The 24,533-nt window shown below is 47.7% G+C and overlaps 1 protein-coding gene across 1 annotated transcript in view; it reads right to left on the reverse strand.

The window, feature by feature from the left end:
• Nucleotides 1-2,359: 2,359 nt before the first annotated feature.
• The window catches only part of LOC144159732 (solute carrier family 28 member 3-like), a 70,556-nt gene continuing 48,382 nt past the window's right edge, over nucleotides 2,360-24,533 (reverse strand). Inside the window, exons 9-12 of the mRNA XM_077691433.1 lie at nucleotides 22,796-22,961; nucleotides 17,016-17,174; nucleotides 15,355-15,535; nucleotides 2,360-2,474 (exon numbers count right to left, since the gene is read on the reverse strand). Of these exons, the coding sequence (XP_077547559.1) occupies nucleotides 2,455-2,474; nucleotides 15,355-15,535; nucleotides 17,016-17,174; nucleotides 22,796-22,961 (526 nt within the window). The 3' untranslated portion in view covers nucleotides 2,360-2,454. The remainder of the gene's footprint in view (nucleotides 2,475-15,354; nucleotides 15,536-17,015; nucleotides 17,175-22,795; nucleotides 22,962-24,533) is intronic.

A 24,533-nucleotide genomic window follows, 5' to 3' on the forward strand; every position in this document is an offset into this window, starting at 1 on the left:
AATCGGGATAATTGGAGATCAATGAGAGAGGCCGTTGCCCTGCATTGGGCATAGATGGGATGATGGTGATGATGATGATGATGATGATGATGATGATTTGCCGCCCGATCACATTGGAGGCCGTGGCATCACATCAGGGGTCCTTGTAACCGTCGTCTTTCTTCCTGCAGATCGAGCGGCGGCCTGTGGTGGTTGCACCTCTCCGGGCCGCACTTCCTAGTGCGACAGTTGTTGTCACGTCGAGGTTGAAAGCCGCGCCCATAGGTGGCATCGGAGCTCAGTTCTTCATCTTGCAAACATTTTGTGAACGAGGCGGGGACGGGCTCGAGAGGCTGACGTTGGAACTGCGTTGGGAGTAACCGCCTTGCGGGAACTTTCTTTTACTGGAGGCTTTCTTCCTGCGGGAACTTCATTTTCCTGCTGGCTGCAGGATGAGTCCAGTCACTTTGACTGCCCCGATACCGTTACGCTCAACAATCACGTCGAACTTGACTATCTAAACATCTCCTACGCTGTGTAGAAGCTAGTGGTGGCTGTATTGATTGATCAAGCTGCGGGGAACAAAAATGCCTTCACTGCTGTCGTTCCTGTTGACGAAGCCGTAGCTGCACTTAAAATGTTCCCACGTAATGGTTGCCAAAACCTTCGCGCAGAGCACGGATACCTTATTGGCACTGACAGCATCAGCCGTTTCGGGCCTTGTCGTTAACAGTGCAGGCTTACCGGCATGGATCTGGACCTTTTAGTGACGCCTATAAGTGAGCCACGATCCTTGAAACTTAAGCATAGACGGCCGTGAGTTTACCGGCGACATCGTGAAATAAGCGACCGCGATCGGCATGCCTGTGAGCATGAACATGAGGTTTTCCGAAGCGTGCCGCGTTTATTGTATGGGACAGGTTCTGCGCGGTGAAGTATTGATAGCGGTGAAGTATTGATATGCTGTGCCACGCGTTATGTTATATTGGATCTTCTTGGTATATATTGTGTTTGGTTCAATGGAACGTCATTGTCAAATAAATTGTGTCGATGCTGTTTTGCTATATTGAAGAAATTTTCCTGTCGGAGAGAGGAGAGAGGTGATTTGGTTGATTTACCATTTAAGAAGAAACTGTTTTCCAGTCAACACTGGACGTTTTTAGGCGCATAGTTATTGTTTAATCAAGCTTTTTCTAGTCATATCTGCACTGTAAATCGGGCGTATAGATAGTTACCATTCTAATTAGAACTTGAGAGGCACCACCTCAGCATGTAATAAGGAGACATTGCGAATCACAAGAAGAATTTCCGCCTTGTTTCAGGCTTTGAAACTTTGTACTCTTGTGCTAGAATGACGAATATTACCCAACCACACGGTACAGGTAGCGTTGCAATTTGCCGAAACTAACCAAGCGACTGCGACTACAGGACATTCTTTTTTTACAGAATCGCGATCACGGCCCAACATTTTTGTTCCAAGCTTAGACAGGAAACAATCAACAAGAATTTTTACATTTAGTTACCTGACACGATATAGTTTTTTACTATAATTTGCTAGAGGGAAATATGGCGGAAGTGTGTAGGCGAGCCGCGCTTCAGCGAGCGTTCCGTTACGTACCGGGCAAGCACATTCTACCTGTCCTTGGCTTGGCTCATGAACAGGCTGGAAAGTTTCCTCTGACGCAAAAAAACCAAGAATACTACTGCGAAATATCACTATAATTTGTAGTGCTATTATAAAATTGTAGCTCCAAAAAGACTTCTCCGTCAGAGATTATTGACAAGCTTCGTGCATGATTATGAAGCAAAAGGTGTTACCCTTTTTTGTTTATTTTGGTCTCGAGAAGAAAAAAGAAGCCTTGTGGCGACGAGCGAAGCCAAGTATGCGAGGAATGCTCCTGGCTGCAGTGGCGGTGCCCATGACCGCCCAGGATTGCAGCATTAGTATGAAACTCTACGCCTCACACGTCACATACTTTTTACATCGCCGATCTCACCTCTGATGCTCATAAAACATGGTATTGCGAATATTGAATTGGTGTATTTAGTATACAGACATGAGCAACCATAAGCACTATTTATATGAGGCTAGCACGATTTCTTTAACAATGGCGTCGGTATTTAACAAACACACACAAAACCACAAACAAGAAGCCTTCAAACGGAAGGCCCCAGTGGTGTCTTGTGGTAGTCACGCGAATTTTACAGTTATTCCAGTTATTTTTTGTCGAATAATGAGTTTTTCTTTTTCGGCATACAAGGTGGCAACAAAAATGTTCATCGTTGTGCCATTTAAAACGCCTTCATTAGGCTGTGGAAGGATACTATTAACAAAACAATCAATACGTTTCAAACTAGGCAAAAATTAATGAATGTGAGTCCACAAAGCTTTCGCAGGTGCTTCTCATAGTAACCGTGAAAGCACTGAGAAGGGAGGGTAGGTAGCCTGGCCGGCACCTTCCAACCGCGGGCCAATCACTCACGAACCAGGCAACCTGTAAATGATCACGAGAGAATATCAAGCAAAAGGAACAATGTTCGAACGCAGGTAAAAAACACAGGAACACGTTCATCGGCAGCACTTTTTGAAAGAGCAAAATCTATGGGTGAAAGAGCGTGCTGATAAAATAAACAGAGTTGTTTCGGTCGGCACATCTGAACCGCATTAGAACCCACTTTACAGTGTACTGATTCATAAATGCTAACTTAGAGTTAGGCATTGAAACGGGGCGCACATCTCAACAAGGCTAAAACGGGAGTTAGTTGGTTATACGTCTTCTTGAACCACGCTGTACTATTAAAACTTCAACAGACAAGAGAAAAGCACATGAAGACGGAACGGAGCGCGAACTATCAAGTACTTTATTTTCTACAACACAAATATACATCAAAACACACTATTGCGAAGCAAGGTTATAAATTGATAACGTGAAAATGCGAACCTGTCAAAAGCACCCCTCTTGTCTCAGCGCCTCTGCGCATGTGTAAGCAATTGTACCTTGCTATTTGCGAGGGTTACTGACCGCATGCCTTTGAAAGCGTCTGTTTTCATGATGGCGAAGGCTTCTAGAATATCCCTTTCTGTCTTTTCTCTGCCTCGTCGATGACACTTGTCTTGGTGAACTCTGGAACGCTGAGGCGTTGGCGGCAATGATGACAATGATCGGCAAGCCTCCCTCGGTGGGTAATCAGCTGGCAGTTGTTCCTATGCTCTCTGAGCCTCGTATTGACGCAGCGGATTGACTGTCCGCTTGGTAATGGTAGATGATAAACAATATCTTTTTTTGAATTCTACAAACTTGTGCTCGTGCTTGGTGAAGCAGGCGTCTTGGGGTTTGATTCGCACCTTGATTCGCACCAGTGTCTTTTTATGTATTTTTGCGTGTGTTCTGCAAAATAAACCAGTTGATAGTTCGTGCATCGTTCCGTCCTCGTGTGCCTTTCCTGCGTCTGTTTAAGTTTTATTACAGCGCGGTTTAAGTTTTATTACATCTCAAGCTTGGAAAGTGGCGTCACTTGTTTTTTTAATGTTTTAACAGCAGAGCTGTTTACGCTTGAGCTTAGTCTGTTGGCGTTTGCAAAAAAAATACCAAGAAACAAATCCGCAGCAAGCACCCGGCACGACCTTCGGCCAGCAACGTAGGCGGAGCCAAGCCTCCCCTACACTCTAAGAAAAAAGGGTGTGGTAGTTTCTCCCTTAAGGGTGGAACAAGAATGTATCATATTGTTACGTGGCGGCAGGACAATGATGAGGCGAACCATGGGCGACGATGAAGTGATGTATTTACAAGATGTTGCCGCAGAGCGATGCAATCTATTTACAAGCGGCCATGATCGCTCGGGCGAGCCGCATCCTCTTCGTCGTCTTCGGTGACGGGTTATGGAGCTATGGGGCATTGTCCACGTAGGTGTTCCGTGACAGGTGTTCCGTAGGTGTTTCGAATGTGGCCGGCGCGTTACACAGTCCGAATGGCATGACTTTGAATTGGTACAAACCGTCAGGTGTTAGGAAATCGGTTTTTTCTCTGTCCTTTTCGTCAACAGCTATTTGCCAGTATCCGGACCGCAAATCGATGGATGAAAAGTAGGAGGCACCATGTAGGCAGTCGAGGGCGTCATCAATTCGAGGGAGCGGGTATACATCTTTCTTGGTAATTTTGTTCAAGTGGCTGTAATCAACACAGAAGCGCCATGAGCCGTCCTTCTTTTTCACCAAAACAACCGGTGATGCCCATGGGCTAGAGGAGGGTTCAATAACATCCTTTCTGAGCATTTCGTCAACTTCCCGCTGAATGACCCCTCGCTCGGTCTGAGACACGCGATATGGGCGTCGACGTATCGGACTTGCATCCCCGGTGTTTATGTGATGCGTCACAACGGACGTCTGACCTAAGGGCCGGCCGTCGAAGACAAAAATGTCACTATGGCTGGCAAGAAGGCAGCGAAGCTCGTGAGCATGGTGCGCTAGAAGGTCCGGGGAAATCATTCGTACAAACTCCTTTGATTTTGCGAGGTTCTGGTGGTCTTCTTTGTCAACTTGGGCTGATTCAAGGGCCATGGCAGAAATCTCGCAGTTATCCAACGGTGAAAGCTGGGCAAGCGCTATTCCTTGAGGAAGGACTTGTGTCGAAAGTCCGAAATTTAGTAACGGCAGTGTGATCCGATTCTGGGCAACTGTTACGACCGAAAATGGGAGAGCCACGTGTCGGTCGAGCAACACGGCTGTAACCGGAGAAACGATGTAATCACCATCCGGCACGGGCTGAGACGAGGTCAGCGGAAGGTAGGTCACTGCCTTTGGGGCCAGGCGAATGTGCTCAGTGGAACGAAGCCGGGACTGAGGTTCGACATCAGTAGCAAGGGGGCTCGGTAGCTCGAGCCGAAGAACACCTGAGGCACAATCGATTAAGGCTGCGTGGTCCGCGAGAAAGTCCCGGCCGATAATAATATCATGAGGGCACGTGTCCAGGACAGCAAACATAACAGGGATTTGGTGGCCGGCCAGTCCAACACGCGCAGTACACATTCCGGCTACGGTGGTCATCCCACCATCGGCAACTCTCAAAACACGGGACGGGGCAGGCGTAAGGACTTTCCGTAGGCAGCGGCGAAGGGACGAGCTCATGACGGACAACTGCGCACCTGTATCGACTAAAGCAGTTACTGGGACATCATCGACATGAAGGGCTAATAAGTTGTGCTTTCCAGAACGAGGAGGTAGAGGATTTTCGGGCCGGGTCGGGAATGCAGCATCACCTCTGGGAGCTGCACTGCCTAGTTTTCCGGAGAGTACTGGGCGGCACGGTCGGGAATCGGAGACGAGCGGCGAGGTTGCGGCGATCGGGACTGGCGGCGCTGGGGCGAGGGTGAGCGGTTGAACCGGGTGTGCACAGGGTCTGCATTCAAGTGTTGGGTATCCGAGGTTGGGGAAATACGGCGCTGCGCATCGGGAGTGTAGCCGTAGGAGAAAGGCCGAGAGCCGTAACGAGGTGACGCATTCGGCGGGGGTGGAGTCCAGCGGCTCCTACAGTAACGAGCGATGTGGCCAATACGGGAGCAGTTGAAGCATATTGGTCTGTCGTCAGGCGTTCGCCATTCAGCTGGATTGCGGCGGCGGTTACCAAAAGGCGCTTGGGGGCCCATGTGCGTGGTCGGCGAAAACTGTTGGGTAAAAGGAGGATGGGGATGCCCGATACTGCCCACTTGATGGATTCCCATGCTTGCCATTTCATTGCGAACGATGGCCTGGATTGCAGCGATCGTAGGGAGTTGGCAGCGATCATCTGCATATGGCAGTGTGGGGGTCGGGACCATCGCTTCGATTTCGCGGCGCACGATTCTGGTAATATCCGCAGACGGGGCGACAGGGTCCGGCCTGCGTGGAGCAGGAGCGCGTAGATGGACGTCATCGCAGGAAGATGTCGCAGCAGTGTGCGGGAGCCGGGCAAATTGGTGAGCTATACGGCGTCCCTTGGCCTGCTCAAATCGCCGGCACTCTTTGATGATGGAATCAACGGTGGCGCAGTCCTTACAAATGAGCAGGTGAAAGGCGTCGTCGGCGATGCCCTTAAGGATATGACCAACCTTGTCCATTTCTGACATTCCTGGGTTAACTTTAGAGCATAGGGCTAGAACGTCGTGGATGTAGGCGACGTAACTTTCAGTGGATGTTTGGGCCCGTGTTGAGAGCTCTTGCTTTGCCGCAAGCAGGTGACCAACGGGCTTCCCGAACACCTTTCGAAGCTCTTCTTTGAAAACATCCCAACTGGTTAGCCGTGCTTCATTAGTGTCAAACCATGTCTCAGCAGTTTTCTTGAGGCACAAAGCAGCGTTGGCGAGCTTAAGGGTGTCGTCCCATCTGTTGTGAGCACTCACACGTTCGGACCTACGGAGCCAATCTTCTACATCAATGTCGTCCGTCCCAGTGAAGTCGCCGGGGTCCCGGGGGTGGGACACAACGATGAACGATGAAGGGGATCCGGGCTCATTGGTAGGCATCGCGGGGCCGCGAGCGATGCGCCCACTCCGAAGTTCCGTGTTGTTAAGAAGCCGCGCTGGCGAGAGGTACAGGAAACCGGAAGTCCAGCACCTCCACCAAAGATGTCACGTGACAACGCGGAGATGGGTAGTCAGGAGGGAGGTGTATTTACAAAGGACACCGTAGCCACCGGGCGAAAAGACGGGTTGATGGCGCAAACCCAGCGGGAGCTCGGGCTTCGTCTACTTCCTCTTCATTCCGTTGGACATCGCCCAGCGTCTTTCCACTGGAGCACATACCCCGATAGGGGGAGATTGCCCCGTGTACGTTTCTCGGGAATCTGTCCGAAGTCTGTGACAATATATTTCTCCCTAAGAGATAGAAACATTCTCCCTTAAAGAGGGAGGAGCGCGTTTCTACCCCTAGAAGTGGAAGAAGATTTCCCCTTTTCGGGAGCTAATGGAGGAGTGTTCCTCCCCAGGCAGCGTCACCCAAGCAAGGCTTGTCATGCGAGAAAGGCCTAGCGAGCCGATCGGTTTGAGGATCGAGGAAGTACAAATACGTAGGTTACCGTGGTTGTGTGCGCTTAAAATGCGCTAAAATAACAAAGAAATTACCTACCGAGCACCAGAACTGCGGTAGGCAAGCGATGTCGCCAATCGTATATGCGCGACTTACATTCGTCTCGCTGCGCGCCCCGCCTACGCGTTCAGAGCGAACGCGCCGCCGTAAACATAGCAGAAGCGATACCGATTGTTTTCAAAATGCCGCCTTTATTTCCGAAAGGCTCGTAAACCCGCCGTTCACCGCACACGAGATCACTAGCATCCAATGCGGCCGTTTGAGAACAACCAGTTGTTGTTAGTCGCCTTCCCTTGCAACAACGGATGCATCAAAACGGGGATCGTCTGCAATCTCAGCGGAAAGGCAATGCAGGCAACACGAAAAACGTATCCGTCGCTGTCGCAACCATCGCAACAGTCCGAGCGAGGAGATGACAATGCTCTCCCCCTGGCGTGCTCGAAGAGAAGCAATCGTAAACGTTTTAAAATGACCGATACATGACGCAAAAAAAAGTAGCTTAAGCGTGATATCACCATCAGTGGGCACTTAACATCAAGGCGTTTCCTTTGTTTTTTTTATGGATAACGTACATTATTATAGCCAACATCACAGAGGCCGCATGTGGGCGGGCACATATTGGGAAGAAACATAGCACAACACAGCGACATACACTTCATTAAAGGCACTGACAACGCACAATACACGCAACACACAAAATCGCAAGCATAATACACCACAACATATAGTACACTTTTCACATGGCCGCATGATCACAAGCCACAACTAAACATTGACACGGCGACAAAGTATTAATAACCCTGATCGGCGAGAATGCAGGTATGAACAGTGAGATCGTTGCTTGTTTCGATAACCCACTGCAGTGCGTAAGTCTTAGGTGGGTTTTGTTATTTCATCAAATGTAACCCGTGCAATTGCAAACTTTTATTAATTTGAGGTTTTGTAAGAAGGAGTAAAATAGCTCAAAGAACAAAAAACGTTTCACGAAACGGTGCGGCAGGTATGTTTGGGTAATGATACTTATTGCCTCGCCTTCGCTATTTTACCGTAGAGCGCACCGCTGGTCTGGCAACCATTCAGGCAAGATGTTGCTGAATTGGGGCCTCTTGTTGTTGGTAACTGATGCTTCAATATGCTGCGGTCCGTGCTCGTTGACGAAAAAAAAGGGCAGTTTGCTATCATCGCTGACCTCTTTTACCCTTGGGCGTCAGTATATAACGCCCACAAATGCAGTGGTAACGTTGAACAGGCGCAGGCGAGTCGCACACTGCAAGCATGCAGCGGTGCCCACAGAATGTGCTTCAAACACACGGCTGCCGAGTCGTGCGTTAGCGTGGCGGGCACATGGTAATAATAAAAAAGAAAGACAGCGAGAAAACAAGCAAGCAGCACACCACAGGGGAGGTGTTGCTCATAGTCGTCGTATGCGCCCGATCGGCGAAAGCCACAGTGCAACAATGAACGGTTTCGTTTTCGGCGCCGGCGCCATTGCAGACGACAGGGGAGAATATTTCCTCCCCCGTTTCGGTGTTTCGTAGAGGCCGTACAGAGGGCGCTACGTGTAATTAGCTAAACGGAGAATCTCGCTGGTCCGGGGGAGAAAACCCTCGATTTCCTCCTTTTTTCTACCCTTTTTTCTTAGAGTGTAGCTGTGACGTCATTGTACGCGCCGCGACCACTCGACCTTCGATGAACTTTGCACAGCGTTCGTTCCGTGATCTTTCGCGTGCTTTTCTCTTCACCAATTCGCGTGCGTTAGCGCCTAAGGTGCGAAGCACAGGACAGCTTCCGCTACAGACGCCGAGTTCGCGATGCCGGTTGGGACCGGCTCTTGCGCCTGCTAACTTCATTAATTTTGTGAGCTATCTGAAATCACGCGGACAAACCGATCCGGGCCCGCTAGTCATGGAGAACTTTCAGCGGCAAGTTGTGAAAACCATGTGAGGTGCAAGAACAAAGGGAGAGAGGACGCCTGCTTTGCTGTTTCTTCAACCTTCCACCGCTAGTGCACGCCGCGTCAATTTTTGCTTGGTCCCGCAACTCACTGTAATTGTTTTGAAGGTAGTAGTGATCCGATACTTTCAAGCCCGGATAACGCTGCCAGCCATGTGTATTGATCTGCTTTGTGAATTTCACGCGCGATTCATCCCTCACCCAGTCGCGTATGTCCGAATGCTTCGCTGCACACAGCAACCACGTGACATGTCTGTTCGCGCGATGGCGAAAGGTCATTGGCTGCGCCCCAAACACAGTGGGGTTTAATACCTACCAAATAACCATTATTAACAAAAACAACGCGTAGATTCGAGTTTAGAAAAATTTAGGTGTACAAAAAAATCAGCAGTGCAAAAAAAAAGACAGACCTGCTGGGGTAGAACCGAAGCGGTCAGCGCCAGTACTCATTACTGTACATCCATTTTATTTATTTATTTATTTATTTATTGATACTGCGATCTTTTACAAGATCATAGCAGGGGTGGTACAAAACATGAACATCAGTGGTAACAGGCAAACAAACAATCAAAAACAAATGAAGTACAAACTTATGTAACTGATAGCTGCAGTGATTCTTCGAGACAAGAGAATCAACAAAAAGCAAGGTACAAACATAGATAACAATCATTTCTGCAGTGAATCTTCAAAAGCAGACAATGTACTTAGGGTAACAACATCGTTATGTAGATTATTCCAATCCACGATTGTCCTAGGAAAAAAAGAATATTTGAAACAATTGGTTCGTTGCATCAATGGAGAGATAATAAGATTGTGTCTTTGTCTTGTCGCGTAACCCGATGAAAAGTGAACGATATGTGATGTGTCAACTGCATAGTGACCTTTTATCAACTGGAAGAGAAATTTTAAGCGCAATATTCGATTTTGGTCCGGAATGTTTGGCAATTTGCTTTTCAAGAGAAGGTTTGTAATCGAAGTAGGACCGTACGAGTTATAAATGAACCTAACAACCTTTTTTTGCACCCTTTCAAGTTTTTGGATATCAGTCTGAGTGAACGGGTCCAATATGACCACAGCATACTCCAGTATAGGACGGATAATGGCATTGTAAGCGAGGAGACGAATAGTTGGTGTGGTTGATCTTAAAGAACGCCTTAGGAAAAAAAGTTTACGGAGAGATTTAGCTACTACAAAATCTATGTGTTTTGACCAGGATAGATTTTTTGTAATCCAGAGACCAAGGTACTTGTATTGAGTTACTTCTGACAGAATTGTATTGTTGGTGGAGTACTGGAACAAAAGAGGGTCTTTTTTAAGGGTAATTCTCATAAAGACTGTTTTAGCAAAATTAACAGGCATCTGCCATTTGTCACACCACGAAATTACTTTTAGAAAGTTCCGATTTAGTTTAATTTGATCGTCAACTGAGGTGATCTTTTCATATAAGACACAGTCATCGGCATACAACCTAATGTGAACAGAAAGGTCAGTGACGATATCATTTATATATAACAGAAAAAAAAGAGGCCCAAGGACGGATCCCTGAGGAACGCCTGAGTTTACAGGAGCGTGTTTAGAAGATGTATTGTTTACCGTAACGAATTGACGCCTATTTGTTAGGTATGCTGTTATCCAGTCAAGGATCTTTTTGTTTTGTAGAATACAAGTTAATTTGTGAAGTAATTTAGCATGCGAAACTTTATCGAAGGCTTTTTGAAAATCCATAAATATGGCATCCGTCTGCTTCCCTTCGTTAATTGCTTGAGCAAAGTCATGCGTAATTTCCACTAATTGAGTATTCGTTGAAAAGCCCCGCCTGAACCCATGTTGAACATTTGTTAATACTTTATGAGAATTAAGGAAGCTAATTATATGTTTATGAATAATGTGTTCTAGAATTTTACATGATGTTGATATAAGGGAAATCGGTCGGTAATTCGGAATAGATGACTTGTCTCCCGCTTTGTGTAAAGGCTTAATTTTGGCGATCCTCCAGTCATCTGGCAGTTGGCCCTCATTCAACGAACGGGTATACAAAATAAACAAATAGCGAGAACACCATTCTGCGTAGCGCTTCAAGAAGGCATTTGGAATGCCATCTGGCCCGGTTGATTTTTTAACATCCAGATTCAGCAGTAAGTTTAAAATGCCATTCTCGGAAATGACTAAGTCCGGAATAGGTGGGAGCGATATTGAAAAATCTGGAAGGATGCCGTTATCACAAGTAAAAACAGACTTGAAGTGGTTGTTGAAGGCGGAACAAACTGTTTCTTCATTGCATGTTCTTTGGCCGCTTATCGTGAATGCGTGAATCGAGCGAGATGTTGGCGTGATCAGCCTCCAAAATTTCTCGGGTGATGTTTTGATAAAAGTTGGAAGCGATGTTTCGTGGTATCTTTCCTTGTCGCGCGCAATTTGCAGTTTTAGTTCGCCCGACAGGTTAGCTATCAGCGGTGTATAAGCAGCTTTATCATGAGATTTCGCTCTTTTGCTTTTTATTCGCTTAAGTTTTCGCTGTAAATGTAGCGTTTCTCTTGTAATCCAGGGGTTCCGGCATTCAGTTTTTTTAACGATTTTCGGTATGAAACGCTCCACGCATTCAAAGACAATATCTTTAAAAGTAAGCCACAGGTCATTCACACTGCTACCCGAGTGTTTAAAATCATCGTAATGAAAGTCAAGGATATCCAGAATGGATTCATCGTCAGCTCGGGAAAAATTCGGAAAGGAAGTTTTTGTACTGCAGCGATCAACACACATATCTAAAAAAGTTAGCAAAACTGCCCTGTGATCCGAAATACCGCTGGTAACTTCACATATTGCCGTGTTTTGGATTGAGCCACTCAAAAAGAATAAGTCCAAGATAGATTTTGAACCATTTAGTTCTCTAGTGTATTCTTTAACAACCTGCAGTAAATCGAACGAAAAAACAATATCTAGCATTTCGTGATTAGCATTGCTAGTAGAATGAGAAGAAAAATTGTCCCAGTCAATATTAGGCAAGTTAAAATCTCCTGACAAGATGAGTTTGTCATGTGGCTTTATATTTTGCCGCAAGTAGGTTCTAAGCTTATCCAGAACACTGTCAGAAGAGTTCGGGGGACGATAAACCGCACCTATAACATAACGAACTTTACCTATATAGACTTTGCAAAATATGCCTTCAACTTCTAATATATCAGGCAACTGTTGCGGATGTAATGAGTTCTTGAAAAGTATCGCAACTCCTCCTCCTCTTCGGTCGCGGTCCTTGCGGAACACGTTATAGCCTTTTGGGACAAATTCGCTATCAAAAATTTCACTGCTTAACCACGTTTCAGTAAGTACGGCTACATCAGCATCGTGCGACAGTATGAGACCCTCAAGCTGGACTGATTTGTTGACAATGCTGCGGCAATTTACGTTTAAGATAATGAAAGGCGATTTCGTTTTGTTATGAAGTCATTCGGAATTTCCGGAAACCTTGTAACGCTTGCCTTTTTTTTCGTCCCATCTGTATATTTTCTTGTCAATGCTTAGCTTATCAAAAATCATTTTGACCTTACTACCAGCTTCTCTTTCTTCTGCAGAACTCTGCCAGAGCTTTTTCCGAATTTCCCGCACTTTCTTAGAAAAATCTTCCGAGACCGAAAACGGGGTTCCTTTTAATTTTGGACACGACTTCAAAATCTCTACCTTCTCACGATAATCTAGGAGCTTAATTATAACCGGGCGAGCTTTCTCGTTCTTTTTGCCAAGTCTGTGGCACCTTTCGATACTGCTCACCGAGACTTTAAGCTTCTCTTCGAAAACATTCGTTTTTATCTTCTCGACAAGTTCTTCGGGTGTTTCAGACGGGTCTTCATCGATACCGTACAGAATCAAGTTATTTTTTCTACTCCTATTTTCTAAATCGTCAACCTTTCCCAAAAGATACGACACGTTTTTTTCTAGTCTCACTACAGTATCCTTTAGCGCACACATTTCTGTTTTCAAAGCACTTATTGCAGACAGCTGAACTTCAAGGCCATTTAAGCGCTCTGTAACTGACGTGATATCTGCCTCAAGTTTCGTTTGCTTACTCAGAATTTCATTGATAGATGCTGTCATAGCAGATTGACCAGAAAGAAGTTTAGCCAACATTTCCTTCTCGTCGGGGCCAGGGTTTGATTCAACGTCTCCGCAAATCAACAAGTTCTTAGCAAAAGTGCACAAATCGAATTGTAAATTGAGAACACACAGTGGGCACGGCAGCAGAAACAAAAAGCGGTCATCGCTACGGTAACATTTGCCATAAGAATAGGGACTAACCTGCAGCATACAAAGAAAAGGATTGTTGAGCATCTTGCCCGTCGTGCTGCTGCCGAGCCCACTGGAGGGGATGGCTGACGTGATGCAATTTATACGGGCTGGTAGGACCACGTGGTAGTCCGTTCCTGAGGCAGGCGCCGGCGCAGAAGATACCGCAACCGGCACGATGAATTCCTCCGCTTCACACCGGTCGCAGGCCACTTGATAAGCCTCCGTTGATGCTCTGCAGTCGACAACGCTGGACGAAGGAAGCGGTAAAGGATCCAAAGCACAGCCGTGCTCCGAAGATTGCGACACAAAAAGTGAAGCAAGAACCTGCAGCATACAAAGAAAAGGATTGTTGAGTATCTTGCCCGTCGTGCTGCTGCCGAGCCCACTGGAGGGGATGGCTGACGTGAGGCAATTTATACGGGCTGGTAGGACCACGTGGTAGTCCGTTCCTGAGGCAGGCGCCGGCGCAGAAGATACCGCAACCGGCACGATGAATTCCTCCGCTTCACACCGGTCGCAGGCCACTTGATAAGCCTCCGTTGATGCTCTGCAGTCGACAACGCTGGACGAAGGAAGCGGTAAAGGATCCAAAGCACAGCCGTGCTCCGAAGATTGCGACACAAAAAGTGAAGCAAGAACCTGCAGCATACAAAGAAAAGGATTGTTGAGCATCTTGCCCGTCGTGCTGCTGCCGAGCCCACTCCATGCTGCAGAGACTGACCGATGGGCTTGTTTCAGCAGGCGCTCAAAATAATAGAGCACGTAGGAACATCACACATGTCACGTGGGTGCGCTGTGCAGCGAAGCGTTTGGAAACACGCCACCCGGTCCATATCACGGAAAGCCTTATCGCGCTATACAGGCGTAGAAGTTCGGGCCATCTAGCGACTAGGCTTGGGGGAACGTCTCGGGGTTCATTCCAGAACACTCAGGCCGCGCCAACTAGATGTAACCTAGTTTAACGTAAGACTAGTTGTACGCTAAGTTGGGCAGCGAATCCCTCCAGCAGTGTCATAACTCGGCACTAACACCTACAAAACAGTGGCAAAATACCTCTCATTGCACATGTTTGGCCAGCTCTCGCCGTTCACAGCACTGGGTTCTCAAAATGGTGTCGATTTCTGTCTGCCAACGAACCACACTCGCCATTTGCCATCTTCGCACTAATGCCTTTGAAATGGGAAAGAAGAGCTCGCACATACGGCCGTGCAAATAGACATTTCTCGGTTTCATGAAAGGCATTTGTTCAATATAGTGGTCGGCGTAAGCCACTATGCTGTTTGCGCAGTGACAGCTCTTAAGGGAACCTGCTCATTGCTCTAGCAATTCAAAAGCTGTCCTTGCCCGTTTCCAAGGCATAGGCCACACCGCTAGGTCCCGACGCATAAATTAGGGGGCGAAGTTCTTCGGGAAGGCTGCAGACAAGGCAACAGCGGTCAAGCACGGCCACTTACTTAGAAAAACCCAAAATGGGCGACTACAACGCAGAGGGCGTTCGCGACCTGCACCAACCAGCGGAGACCGATACAAGAGTCATTTGAATAGAGTCAGTTACCTCTTGAGAGAGGCCCAAGCCACCGTCCGAGTCCGCAAGCGTGCCCCCTGACGGGGAGCAAGTGAACATCGACGCGAAGAGGAACCAAGGAGAACTGCGGAAGCTGTCCCTGGCTATACCAGCGTGGCTCCCGTCCGGTGTCTGCGCCTCATCGGAGCGCGACTCACGCCCATTCCTTACAGCAAACACCGAATCGGGATCCCATACCCTTTGTGATTCGAATAACGTTCTGGCCCTACCAACTCCCTCTGCCGCTGAGGCCCCGTAAATCATACCACGGCACTATCGATCCTATTCAATCTGTTAAACAGAGCACGTTCCAGTAAGGCGGAGGGCATACAGGCGATTCACGACTTGAGCTTCCTTCATGAAGAGCATGTGCTCTCGCGGTAACTGCCGATCTTGTTATCAAGATTGCCCTCAAGTAGCCGGAGATTGCACTCAAGTAGCCAGTATGATTGGGTAAAAGACAACCTGCTCCGGTGAGTTGCTTGAGCATAAGAACAATGACCGGGTGATTTCTCACCGGCGATGCAGGCGTTGAGGCAGGTACTAAGGCATCCGGTGAACAGCGCCCTCCAGCGGAGGGCCTGAATATCCGCGGAGCGCCGGGGAGCCATGCTGGTGAACACGCTGGCCACGGCCGGCATCTGTCCAAGGCTGGAGGAGCTGCACAGCGCGTACGTCGCCACCACTGCCGACCGCCGCTGCGAGTAACAGCGCGGAAGAAGCGCTATACGAAGGCATCCGCTCGCATGTGCAAACACCAACATTCTTTTCTAGCTGAATATTAAGAGATGGCAGTATTGGAAAACTCCACCAGCACGGAAGAAGTAAATATTGTAATTGATTGCTTGATTGATTGTAGGGTTTAACGCGCCGACGCAACGCAGACGATGAGACGCAATGCAGACGCCAAGCCGTAGTAGAGGGCTCTGGATTCATTTTGACCACCTGGGGATATTTATCGTGCGCCGAAATCTCGTACACACGGGCATTTTTCCCTTTCGCCTCCATCAGAAAATCGGCCGCCGCGGCCGGGAATCGAACCCGTGACCTCGTGGTCAGCACCTTAGCCACTGCTAGCACCTTAGCCACTGCACCTTAGCCACTGAGCCACCGCGGCGGGTAAATATTGTAATTGAAGTGCAATAACGCCTACAATACCGCATATTAAAAATAAGAAGAAGAAGAAGAAGAAGAAGAAGAAGAAGAAGAAGAAGAAGAAGAAAAGAGGTAAGACTTTTTCAGCAGACTTTGGTATAATGCCTGCTGAAGGTGCAGGAGCTAAAGGCAATGAGTGCCTGACGAGTGCTACTGGCTTCCTGCAGTTCACAACAGAGGAAAAGGGGTAGTGGACCATTTTGTGGGAGTGTGTTCGGCCACACGATATACAAAAAACCAAGCGGACGTTCAGAAGTGCGTTTTCTTTCGGCCGTTCTATAGTGTACCACTGAACACGCTTTTTTCTCCCGCGATCTGACATGGCGCTCTGAGGTCGCAACCTTGATTGCAAATCAAATAAATAAGTGTGCGGAAAGGAGATTTTCCTTCTTCTCCTTATTGTCGCAAGTTCTGGACTAGCTTAAGATATTTTAGGCATTTTACTATTGTTTTTAATACTTGAGCTCATCTCACTGATTTCGCTGTTCGTTTTTCGTCGCCTACGTGCTTTACGTAGCGGGATACACATGTACATATTTGGGACGGTATTACAGATGAAAGCTTCTAATCGAGGTTGTATTCTAAGCAAATAGGCCACATTCAAAGCGTACCTCACATGTAGCCTCTAAAATTCGAAAACCGTCGCAGACGCCATAAAAAGGGAATCACCTATTTTCTTTTTCCTAGTTTACCCGGTATTAGAGGTTTAAATTCTCGGCTTAAAGAGGTTTAAATTCTCCAAATAATCAGTCATCTCCTAGGAGACTGCTTCTTGCCCGCTATCATTGGGAAAGGGATATTTTGGCCCGAATAGACAGCGTGGTATCGCTAAAGCGACAACCTGACTGCCCACCCGAAATCAGATGTCTTGGGCACGCGCAGTGGTGCCGGCGTATTGCAGTAATTCGAGTGTACACGCAGACAGGGCTAACGTTGACAGCCAAACTCTGTCGCGACGGCTCTTCAGGAGCCAGCGCTGAAATGAAGATATGCGAGCTGTGCTAATACGCAAGGGGCTCGTACCGATAAGGACCTGCTCAGGGATATCTTGTTCAGTTCCAGGAATGCGAGGACCTCGGTTCCAAAGGTGCGCACAGCGAGCAGGTAGCCGACGTCAACGGCATCGCTTCCAGTCAGGCCCATTGCAAACGCCAGCGGCGAAAACAGCGTGCCCAGGAGCTCCTGCACGCGCGTGGGTCAAAGTTGCGGCTTCCCTCTAGAGCAGCTCTTGCAGACTGCAGAGGAAAGGTCATTGCAGAATTCTGTGTAGCAGGCTCTGGGCAGCCCTCACCGCCAGCCCGGAGGAGGGCTGACCGCAAGAGCCTTCGACCTAGCCCTGCAATGCCCTCTGGTCTTCTTCCACCCCTCTACCCCCCGTCCTCGTTCGAACTCTGAACAGTAAAGCCGTTTAATTTTATTTCTCTCTTTCTCTCCCTCTCTCTCTCTCTCTATATATATATATATATATCTTAGTCTTGTGTGGCAATTAACACAAAAAACAAAGGGCGAAAACAAAGGCAAAAAACCAAGGGGGAGAATTTAACGTAATTAATTACAATTATCCGAAACAAGACACAATAAAAGTGGGACCTACCAAAAATGTTTATAAAATGTAAAAAAAGACGCTTCGGCTCCCCCGCTCGGGAGCCTTGTTCGCAGTTTCATTGTGAACAAGGCACCATTACGTGAGCCGAAACGTCTTTTTTGGATTTCATAAACATTCTTGGTAGGTGCCAGTATTTATTGTTGTCATAAATTTTTCCGATCGGACGGGCTTCCGTCCAACTTTTGATTTTACGCGAAACACGGGCAAGAAGAGAAAAAATGAGGTCGGGGTTTAAATAGTTGGAAATGTGAGAGAAAATGATTAGGCGGTTTGGTTGAACGGAACCGTAAATGCAATATATACTATGATATACGCTCGAATGGTCGCCATTTCAAAGTTACAAACACCTTCATCAACTCAAACTCCTTGAAAACCACGTGTATTAGAGAAATTCTGGCGAAGGATCACAAACGCCATTGATTAAATAAATGTAAATATTTAAAGTATAAATAAATAAATAAAGCTTTTCCAGTGACGTCATATACGCCGAAGACCGATCGGTTGACACCGGTGAAAACAACTCGTAAAATCAATTTCTAGCAACATCAAATTGGGCTTGCTTCAGGTGATTTCAAATCCACTTCTTTAGCCGCAAATAAATTAGCGATGGAAGCTTTCTATGTGTCGAACAGGAATGTACGGTAATAAAAGAGGCTAATCTCATTCCAATTATCAAGACTGCGCTTTATGAGCGCAGTTTCGACAGCTCTGATTGCATAACTCTTGACGGCATAGTTTGTAAATGCAGAGGCCAAAACGGCCCCGTCTCTTTCAACAACAAGCTAAGCAGCCTTGCCGCTCAACTGCCAATAAAACAACAATTTCCAACATTGAACCTTTTTGGCCATTGTCATGGTGTCGGCAAGGAGGACGAGGGGGGGGGGGGGGGCGGGCGGAGATTTCCTCAACCGCATCAGCACTCCCTTCTTCCCCTCCCCCTTCTCTAGGGTTCCTTCGTTCGGATGCTCCACTCATGTCTGCTGATTTTTCCACCTGCTATTGGTCATCGATTTCGGACTTCAACGGGTACCCGTCAGATATGCTGGCATTCGCTGAGGCGATCTATGCCACCATCAGTCGTCCCCTGCAAACCCTCTCAAATTACCCGCGACGACATGTTTTCGCAATCCAGCTCGATTCGGCGTGTCGTTCGACGATGTCCGAAAGCCGCTGCGTCGCACATCACCGTACAAAAATTGAAAAGCAAGGGCAAAGAACGTTCAGAAAGATAACCACGTCGTGATCCGCGTGCTTGTTACGCGCATGGTGCTTTTACGGATGAGTGACTCTAAGAGGGTGTCCGCAACAAAGCAAATACAATTATTCTTTAATTATGCCTCACAGTTGCTTCAAAATGCCGTGCATTCAATGGTCAGGGGTGAGACAGCTGAACCAGATTTGGGAGCAGCTTTTGGAGCAGCAAAATTTCGATTTTGGAGCAGAAGAACCTTGATTTGGAGCAGAAGAACGACATTTATTATGTCAGCTTGGGAGCCTAAAAAGTCAAATTCTTGGCCACTCGGGGGGGGGGGGGGGAGGGGGGGGGAGGGCGCTTTTTAATCGGTTTTGAACGTACATAACACTGAAACAGCCTTTCAATAATTTTTTTTCTACCTGAGTATCACAAGGAACGAACTATACTACCTTTCAAACCATTTTTTTCATTCTTGGGCTCTATGCATAGATAACGCGGAGTTCCGTTGAAACTATCGAATTAAAAAACAGCAATTTTAAGAATTTTTTATTATCCCGTGAATGCCGAAGTTGTTATTTATGTAATCCCAGACTCGGCGTTACGCACAACTAAGAGCCACGGCAAAAGTTGCGCAAAGCGAGGTGACAGTCGTCGCACCCTACCAGACCTCCCATTTCAAGCCCCAAGGTGGGCGTTCACTACGATCGTAATTAGAGTATTGGTATGTTTTGGCATTAAATTTATTTTGGCATTAAATTTCAATTCAGATAGATGGACCATTATTACTCGCGTGCTATAATAACCCGTCCCGCTATCGGACACTGCTTGAACATTTGGCGGTGATGCAGCCTACGCCGCCACTTCTGCAGTGTCCATCGTCCCACTCCCGCCGCTCGCAAGCTCACTGTCAACAGCAACAATAACTCGGCGTTTTATAACGCCGTAATGAGTCCCAAATTTCACTTCAAGCACGCACAGTGCCGCACACTCAAGGCCGAAACACGGCGATATTGCGGGTACCCCTTTGTTTTTGATGAACCCCCGTCTTTCGAGTCGCGTAACTTCCCGCAACGCAAGAGGTCAAACGACTAAATGTAAACCCGGCCACGCCCATAACCAAAAACGCGGTAGAAATCGGCGAAGAGCAGTCTGCCTGAACCACGAGAAACTGCTTCGCCCAGCGGCCATGTTTTCCAATCTTCACCCCACCAACATGGCGGCGCCCAGTAATGTCGTTCTGGAGGTGCGGCGCTCCCAAAATTGCTGTTTTAAAATCAACTTGCACAAGTAGTGTGTGGAAACTTTACATGGGAAAACTTTAAAAATTCACACAATATAACATGTGCAACCCGACATTGTGACTTTTGAAAAATCTATCCCGTGGGCAATTTTATGCGGGTTTTTTATCGAATGATCAATCAATTAAACCTTTACAAACAGCATCACCTTCAACGTGCTCGAAAATTATGCCGTCAGTAAGGATTTTCCCCTACTGAAATTGACGGGAGATTTAAAATCTTTGGCTCTCATATTCTTTCGGAGCAGTTTGGCGCAATTTTTGCAATTTTCAAGCTTTTGGAGCAGCCTGGCGCAGGAAAACAAATTTGTATCAAAACTGCGCAATATGCGCAGCTTTCTCACCCCTGAATGGTTCTATTTAATCAAACCTTCCAAATATGGAACGGAGAAGTTTCGTGTTGGGACATATTACGGTTAAGAGACATTTTGAAACGGATAATCCAGAAGGCCACAGAAATTCTATATTTTTCTACGCGACATCTCTAGGATGCTGGGGAATTTCGTTTATAATTTCTCAACGGCTCCTTTCCCCCCTCCCACTCCTTCCGTGGTGCCTCAAGGCAGAACGCTGCCCACGCCCAAGGTAGGCCAGCCTCATGGGTAATCACGTTGCTGCTGAAATTCTTTACAGCAAAGTGAACAGGACGAAATTCCTTTTGGTTTTTGCTATACTACTTTTATCGGTGCGTGTGTACGACCAGAAAGAAGAAAATGTATTACCAATCAGCGCCTTTTTTCTGTTCGTCTTACTCAAGAAAATATATTCAAAACAATTTCAGAGTGGGTAGCCACATACACTCCCATGAAAGGTAGTGTATTTTTCTTGCAACCAATCCAGCCGCGGCGGCCGCTTTTCTGATGAACGCGAACAGTGAAAACACCTGTGTGTTCGAGATTTCAGCGCGCGTTAGAGATCACCAGGTGGCCAAAATTATTCCGAAGCCCTCCATTGCGGCGCGCCTCATAACCTGTGTAGTTTTGGCGCATTCAACCCGATAATCAATGAATCAATCTTGACAAAGAATTGTCACTTATGTGGAGTTCATTCTTATCGATCCCCCCTTATTGCCAGCAGAAAGATTACCTTCCACTGTTCTTTAAGAGTAGCAAAGAACTACACTCCTGATTTCTGGCCTCACTTTCGTTACCTGGTAGCCATAAGCGAAAGAGTACGTGGTGACATGCGTACAATCGTCCAAATAAGCGGGTGCCAGCATATGCACAAAGTGGAATCGTACGATAGTGCCAGGGCCACTCATGCGCATGCGCAGGAACAGCCCAGCGAAGGAGGTCAACCTCGTGAGGGACGAGCCGTGAACTGCGGAAGATACGCAGATGGCTGCCCTAAGCGACGGCTCTAAGTCCGGCGCCCATGATTTATTGTTACCACTTCTAACGACTGTAATAGCCCAATGGAGGCTTCGTTGTTGGCGCCTAGCTTGTGTCGTATTTTCTGGTAACAAGCAGTGTGATCACGTCCCCCTCTACCAGGTGTAATAAGAACACATCATATTCCCGACCAACTTTCCTTTTGTTGTCATGGGCACTTGTAGTTTTATGTTTGCGATGTCATATTATCGCTTTTTCATTAAAGTCCTCCCAGGAGCGACGTCAAAGACGGTGCTTTTGGCATAGACAGAAAGAAAGCCAGTAGATTTGGAGGGGCGGTTCCCGGCTGACGGTCTCCACAGACCCAACTTCTTCTCTCTACACTGCCGCGCTGTTCTGCTACAGGTTGTTTTAGATATTTGCGCTTTCACTACGCCGGCGTATTAGGGCCACATCTCTCCTTTCGTATTTTGCTGAGATATAAAACATCTCGTAGCGTTCTTTTTCCAGCCGGTATTCTTCCGACAGCCGGGGACATGTCTACGATGATGACGACGAGAACATTGTAAGCGAGTATGCACACGATCACTGTTGTGAACTGTAAGTGGGACAGAAAATGTGTAGTCTCCCCGGCAGAAATGACGCTAACGTGCTACAGAAAGCCTCATTGCCCAGGGCTGTTGGCTACACTTTGGTCCGTGTACGCTCGTGTACCCAAATTGATTTGTTATTTCAACGTTGAAATGCGTGTTATTGTGCAGTACGAGATTAGGATCTAAACGCTAAAATTTAGAGAAAACATAGGCACGTAAAGTGCAAAGATAAAGTTACCATCGTACATATCCGGATTGTTTCGGGTTCACCGGATGACATAACGGAATAACTACTGCCACTAGATAAGGTTACAGATTATCGGAACTCTTTTTCTCCTATTGTTCCGTGCCGCCGCTGTGTTTATGGGTAAGTTCGGATTTCGTGAGATTTGTTTGCACTGCGATGATTCACGAGTGCCACCATTGTGTTGTTTATGCGTTGTCTGTCGGTCAACTGTGGTGACCTAATTGTTTTCCCTGCTCTGAGGCTGCGCGTGACTGGCGTCGTTCCGAATGCAGTCAAGGATAACGCGCTTCCGAAGTATGCCTTTTCGGCAGTGTTGTTAACGAATGACCTCGTCCAAGTTACGGGGAGGCCGCTGAAGGGGCCATGGAGCAACACTGATAAACCACAAAATGGACGCTGTTGTTCAGGCGCGCGCCTCAGTGACGGTACTCTGTATGTTATCTAGCGACACTATGAATAACAGTGAACACAATAAAGAATTTGGGAAGATTACAACTCATGAGAAAATCCCGAGTGATTGTTTGCGGCACGTACCCGGAGGCTGAGGGTGAAGCCGAGGGCGAGGAGCAGGCTCCCCAGCAGCGCGTCCCCGAGGGCCAGGATGGCGGTGTAGACGATCACCGTCACCAGGATGTGCATGACCACGGGCAGCGCCGCTATCACGCCGTTCGAGCCGGCCTCGAACATCGTGTTCTCAGAGCTGCGCCACCAAGCGCCGCAGGACTCGGAAAACGTTGCCAGTACTTTCTCAACAACGCTGGACGTGTGGGAAATTTTACAACCAAAGGGGCACAGAGCCATAGAGGCCGTTATGAAAGCACCTTTTAGCCGTGTACGTAAATGTTGTAAGTCAAGAACTTCCACCACGTAGGGCGTCAACAAAAAATTCACGCATCTCCACGAAGTGAATCATGTGGAGTGGGCGAAGCACTGGAGATCATTCTTACCGTGAATCACCTGTGAGAGTGCTTACTGCTGCTAAAACGATTTCCAATCCAATCCAATTCAATTTATTCCAGTTCAGTCGAATTCATTTCAACTCAATCCCATCCATCTTTCCATCCATCTTTCGATTCAATTCAATCCCATCCATCAATCCCATCTATCTTTCTTTGTTTCACGGACACTAAGTAAAATTTCAGTTGTAGTCTAGCGATTGTCCTGTGTACTTCTTCTTCGTCGGCGTCTATTTTTCGCTAGTAAAATGCTGCACAGATACAGTCAAATATTACAAGGACAATAGAAAGACATTTGCTAAATCTCCCGCTGGGTATGCGTCATTAGTGACCATGATCATGATTGCTTAGAGCCCTGTTAGTGAAGTTATCGTCCCCGCTAAGGGCAGTCATGGCCCCGGTCTCGATTGCGTCGTTCGTCCGTTAACATTTTCTGGTGCCGAAGCCCGGTAGTATGACCGCACGCGACTACGGAGGAGACCACCTACGTCCCCTCCGGCTTGAGGTAGCTAGAACCCCCCGATTTTGACTGTTGTTCCGCTAATGAGCCCCACCCTCAGCCGGAGGTCTGCATGGGTGGCCCTGACCACCCACCTACGACTGACTGGAACCTTCAACCGGACGCAGATATGCCCCGTCACGTCCAGGGTACCATGCTTGAGAGCAACCATACGTCCCCCGAGTACCAAGCTGGTGACGACATGGACGCCCTACGTTCGTTGAGAAAGGTTCTTCGCGCTGCAGTTACGAGTCTGCTTAAGGCAGCGACCGCGCTCCGGCAAGCTCCCTCACCATCTGCGTTGGACCTGGAGTTGGCTATCAACGAGCTCGAACAGAAGGACGCCGAACTCAACAAGCTGAACGATATGGTGGGTGAGCTGCTGGAAGGAGACGAGTTCGAACACGATTGCTACGACATTTTGCACTACCAGGATAGGATATGCGGGGCCCTCAGTGCGCTGTGATTGACTTTGAACGATCTGCGGGCAGCCGGCATTACGTTTACCGGAAAGAGGATTTCACACCGTCCACACGGCCCCTCCCACGTCGGCTCGCGCACGTCGACTTCGCCAGATGTCCTGCCGATGCTGCAGGTTTCAACTTTCAATGGTGGGCCACGTGGGTGCAAGGGGTATCGGTGTCGTATCGAGACGACGGTCCACAGCCACGTTCCAAATATTGATAACGTGAGAGCCAGCACCGAGGTAGCGTCGAGCGTTCAAGAGAAGAGCAACTGTGAAGAATGCGAGGCCACGCCAGCCGCATACAAGGACAACTCCGCTGCTCCCGTCCAAGTACATGACAGCACGCGTGAA

This window comes from Haemaphysalis longicornis, unplaced genomic scaffold, assembly GCF_048455015.1.
Source record: "Haemaphysalis longicornis isolate Haplotype H1 unplaced genomic scaffold, Haemaphysalis longicornis Haplotype H1 scaffold_10, whole genome shotgun sequence".
In the NCBI taxonomy this organism is placed as follows: domain Eukaryota; kingdom Metazoa; phylum Arthropoda; class Arachnida; order Ixodida; family Ixodidae; genus Haemaphysalis; species Haemaphysalis longicornis.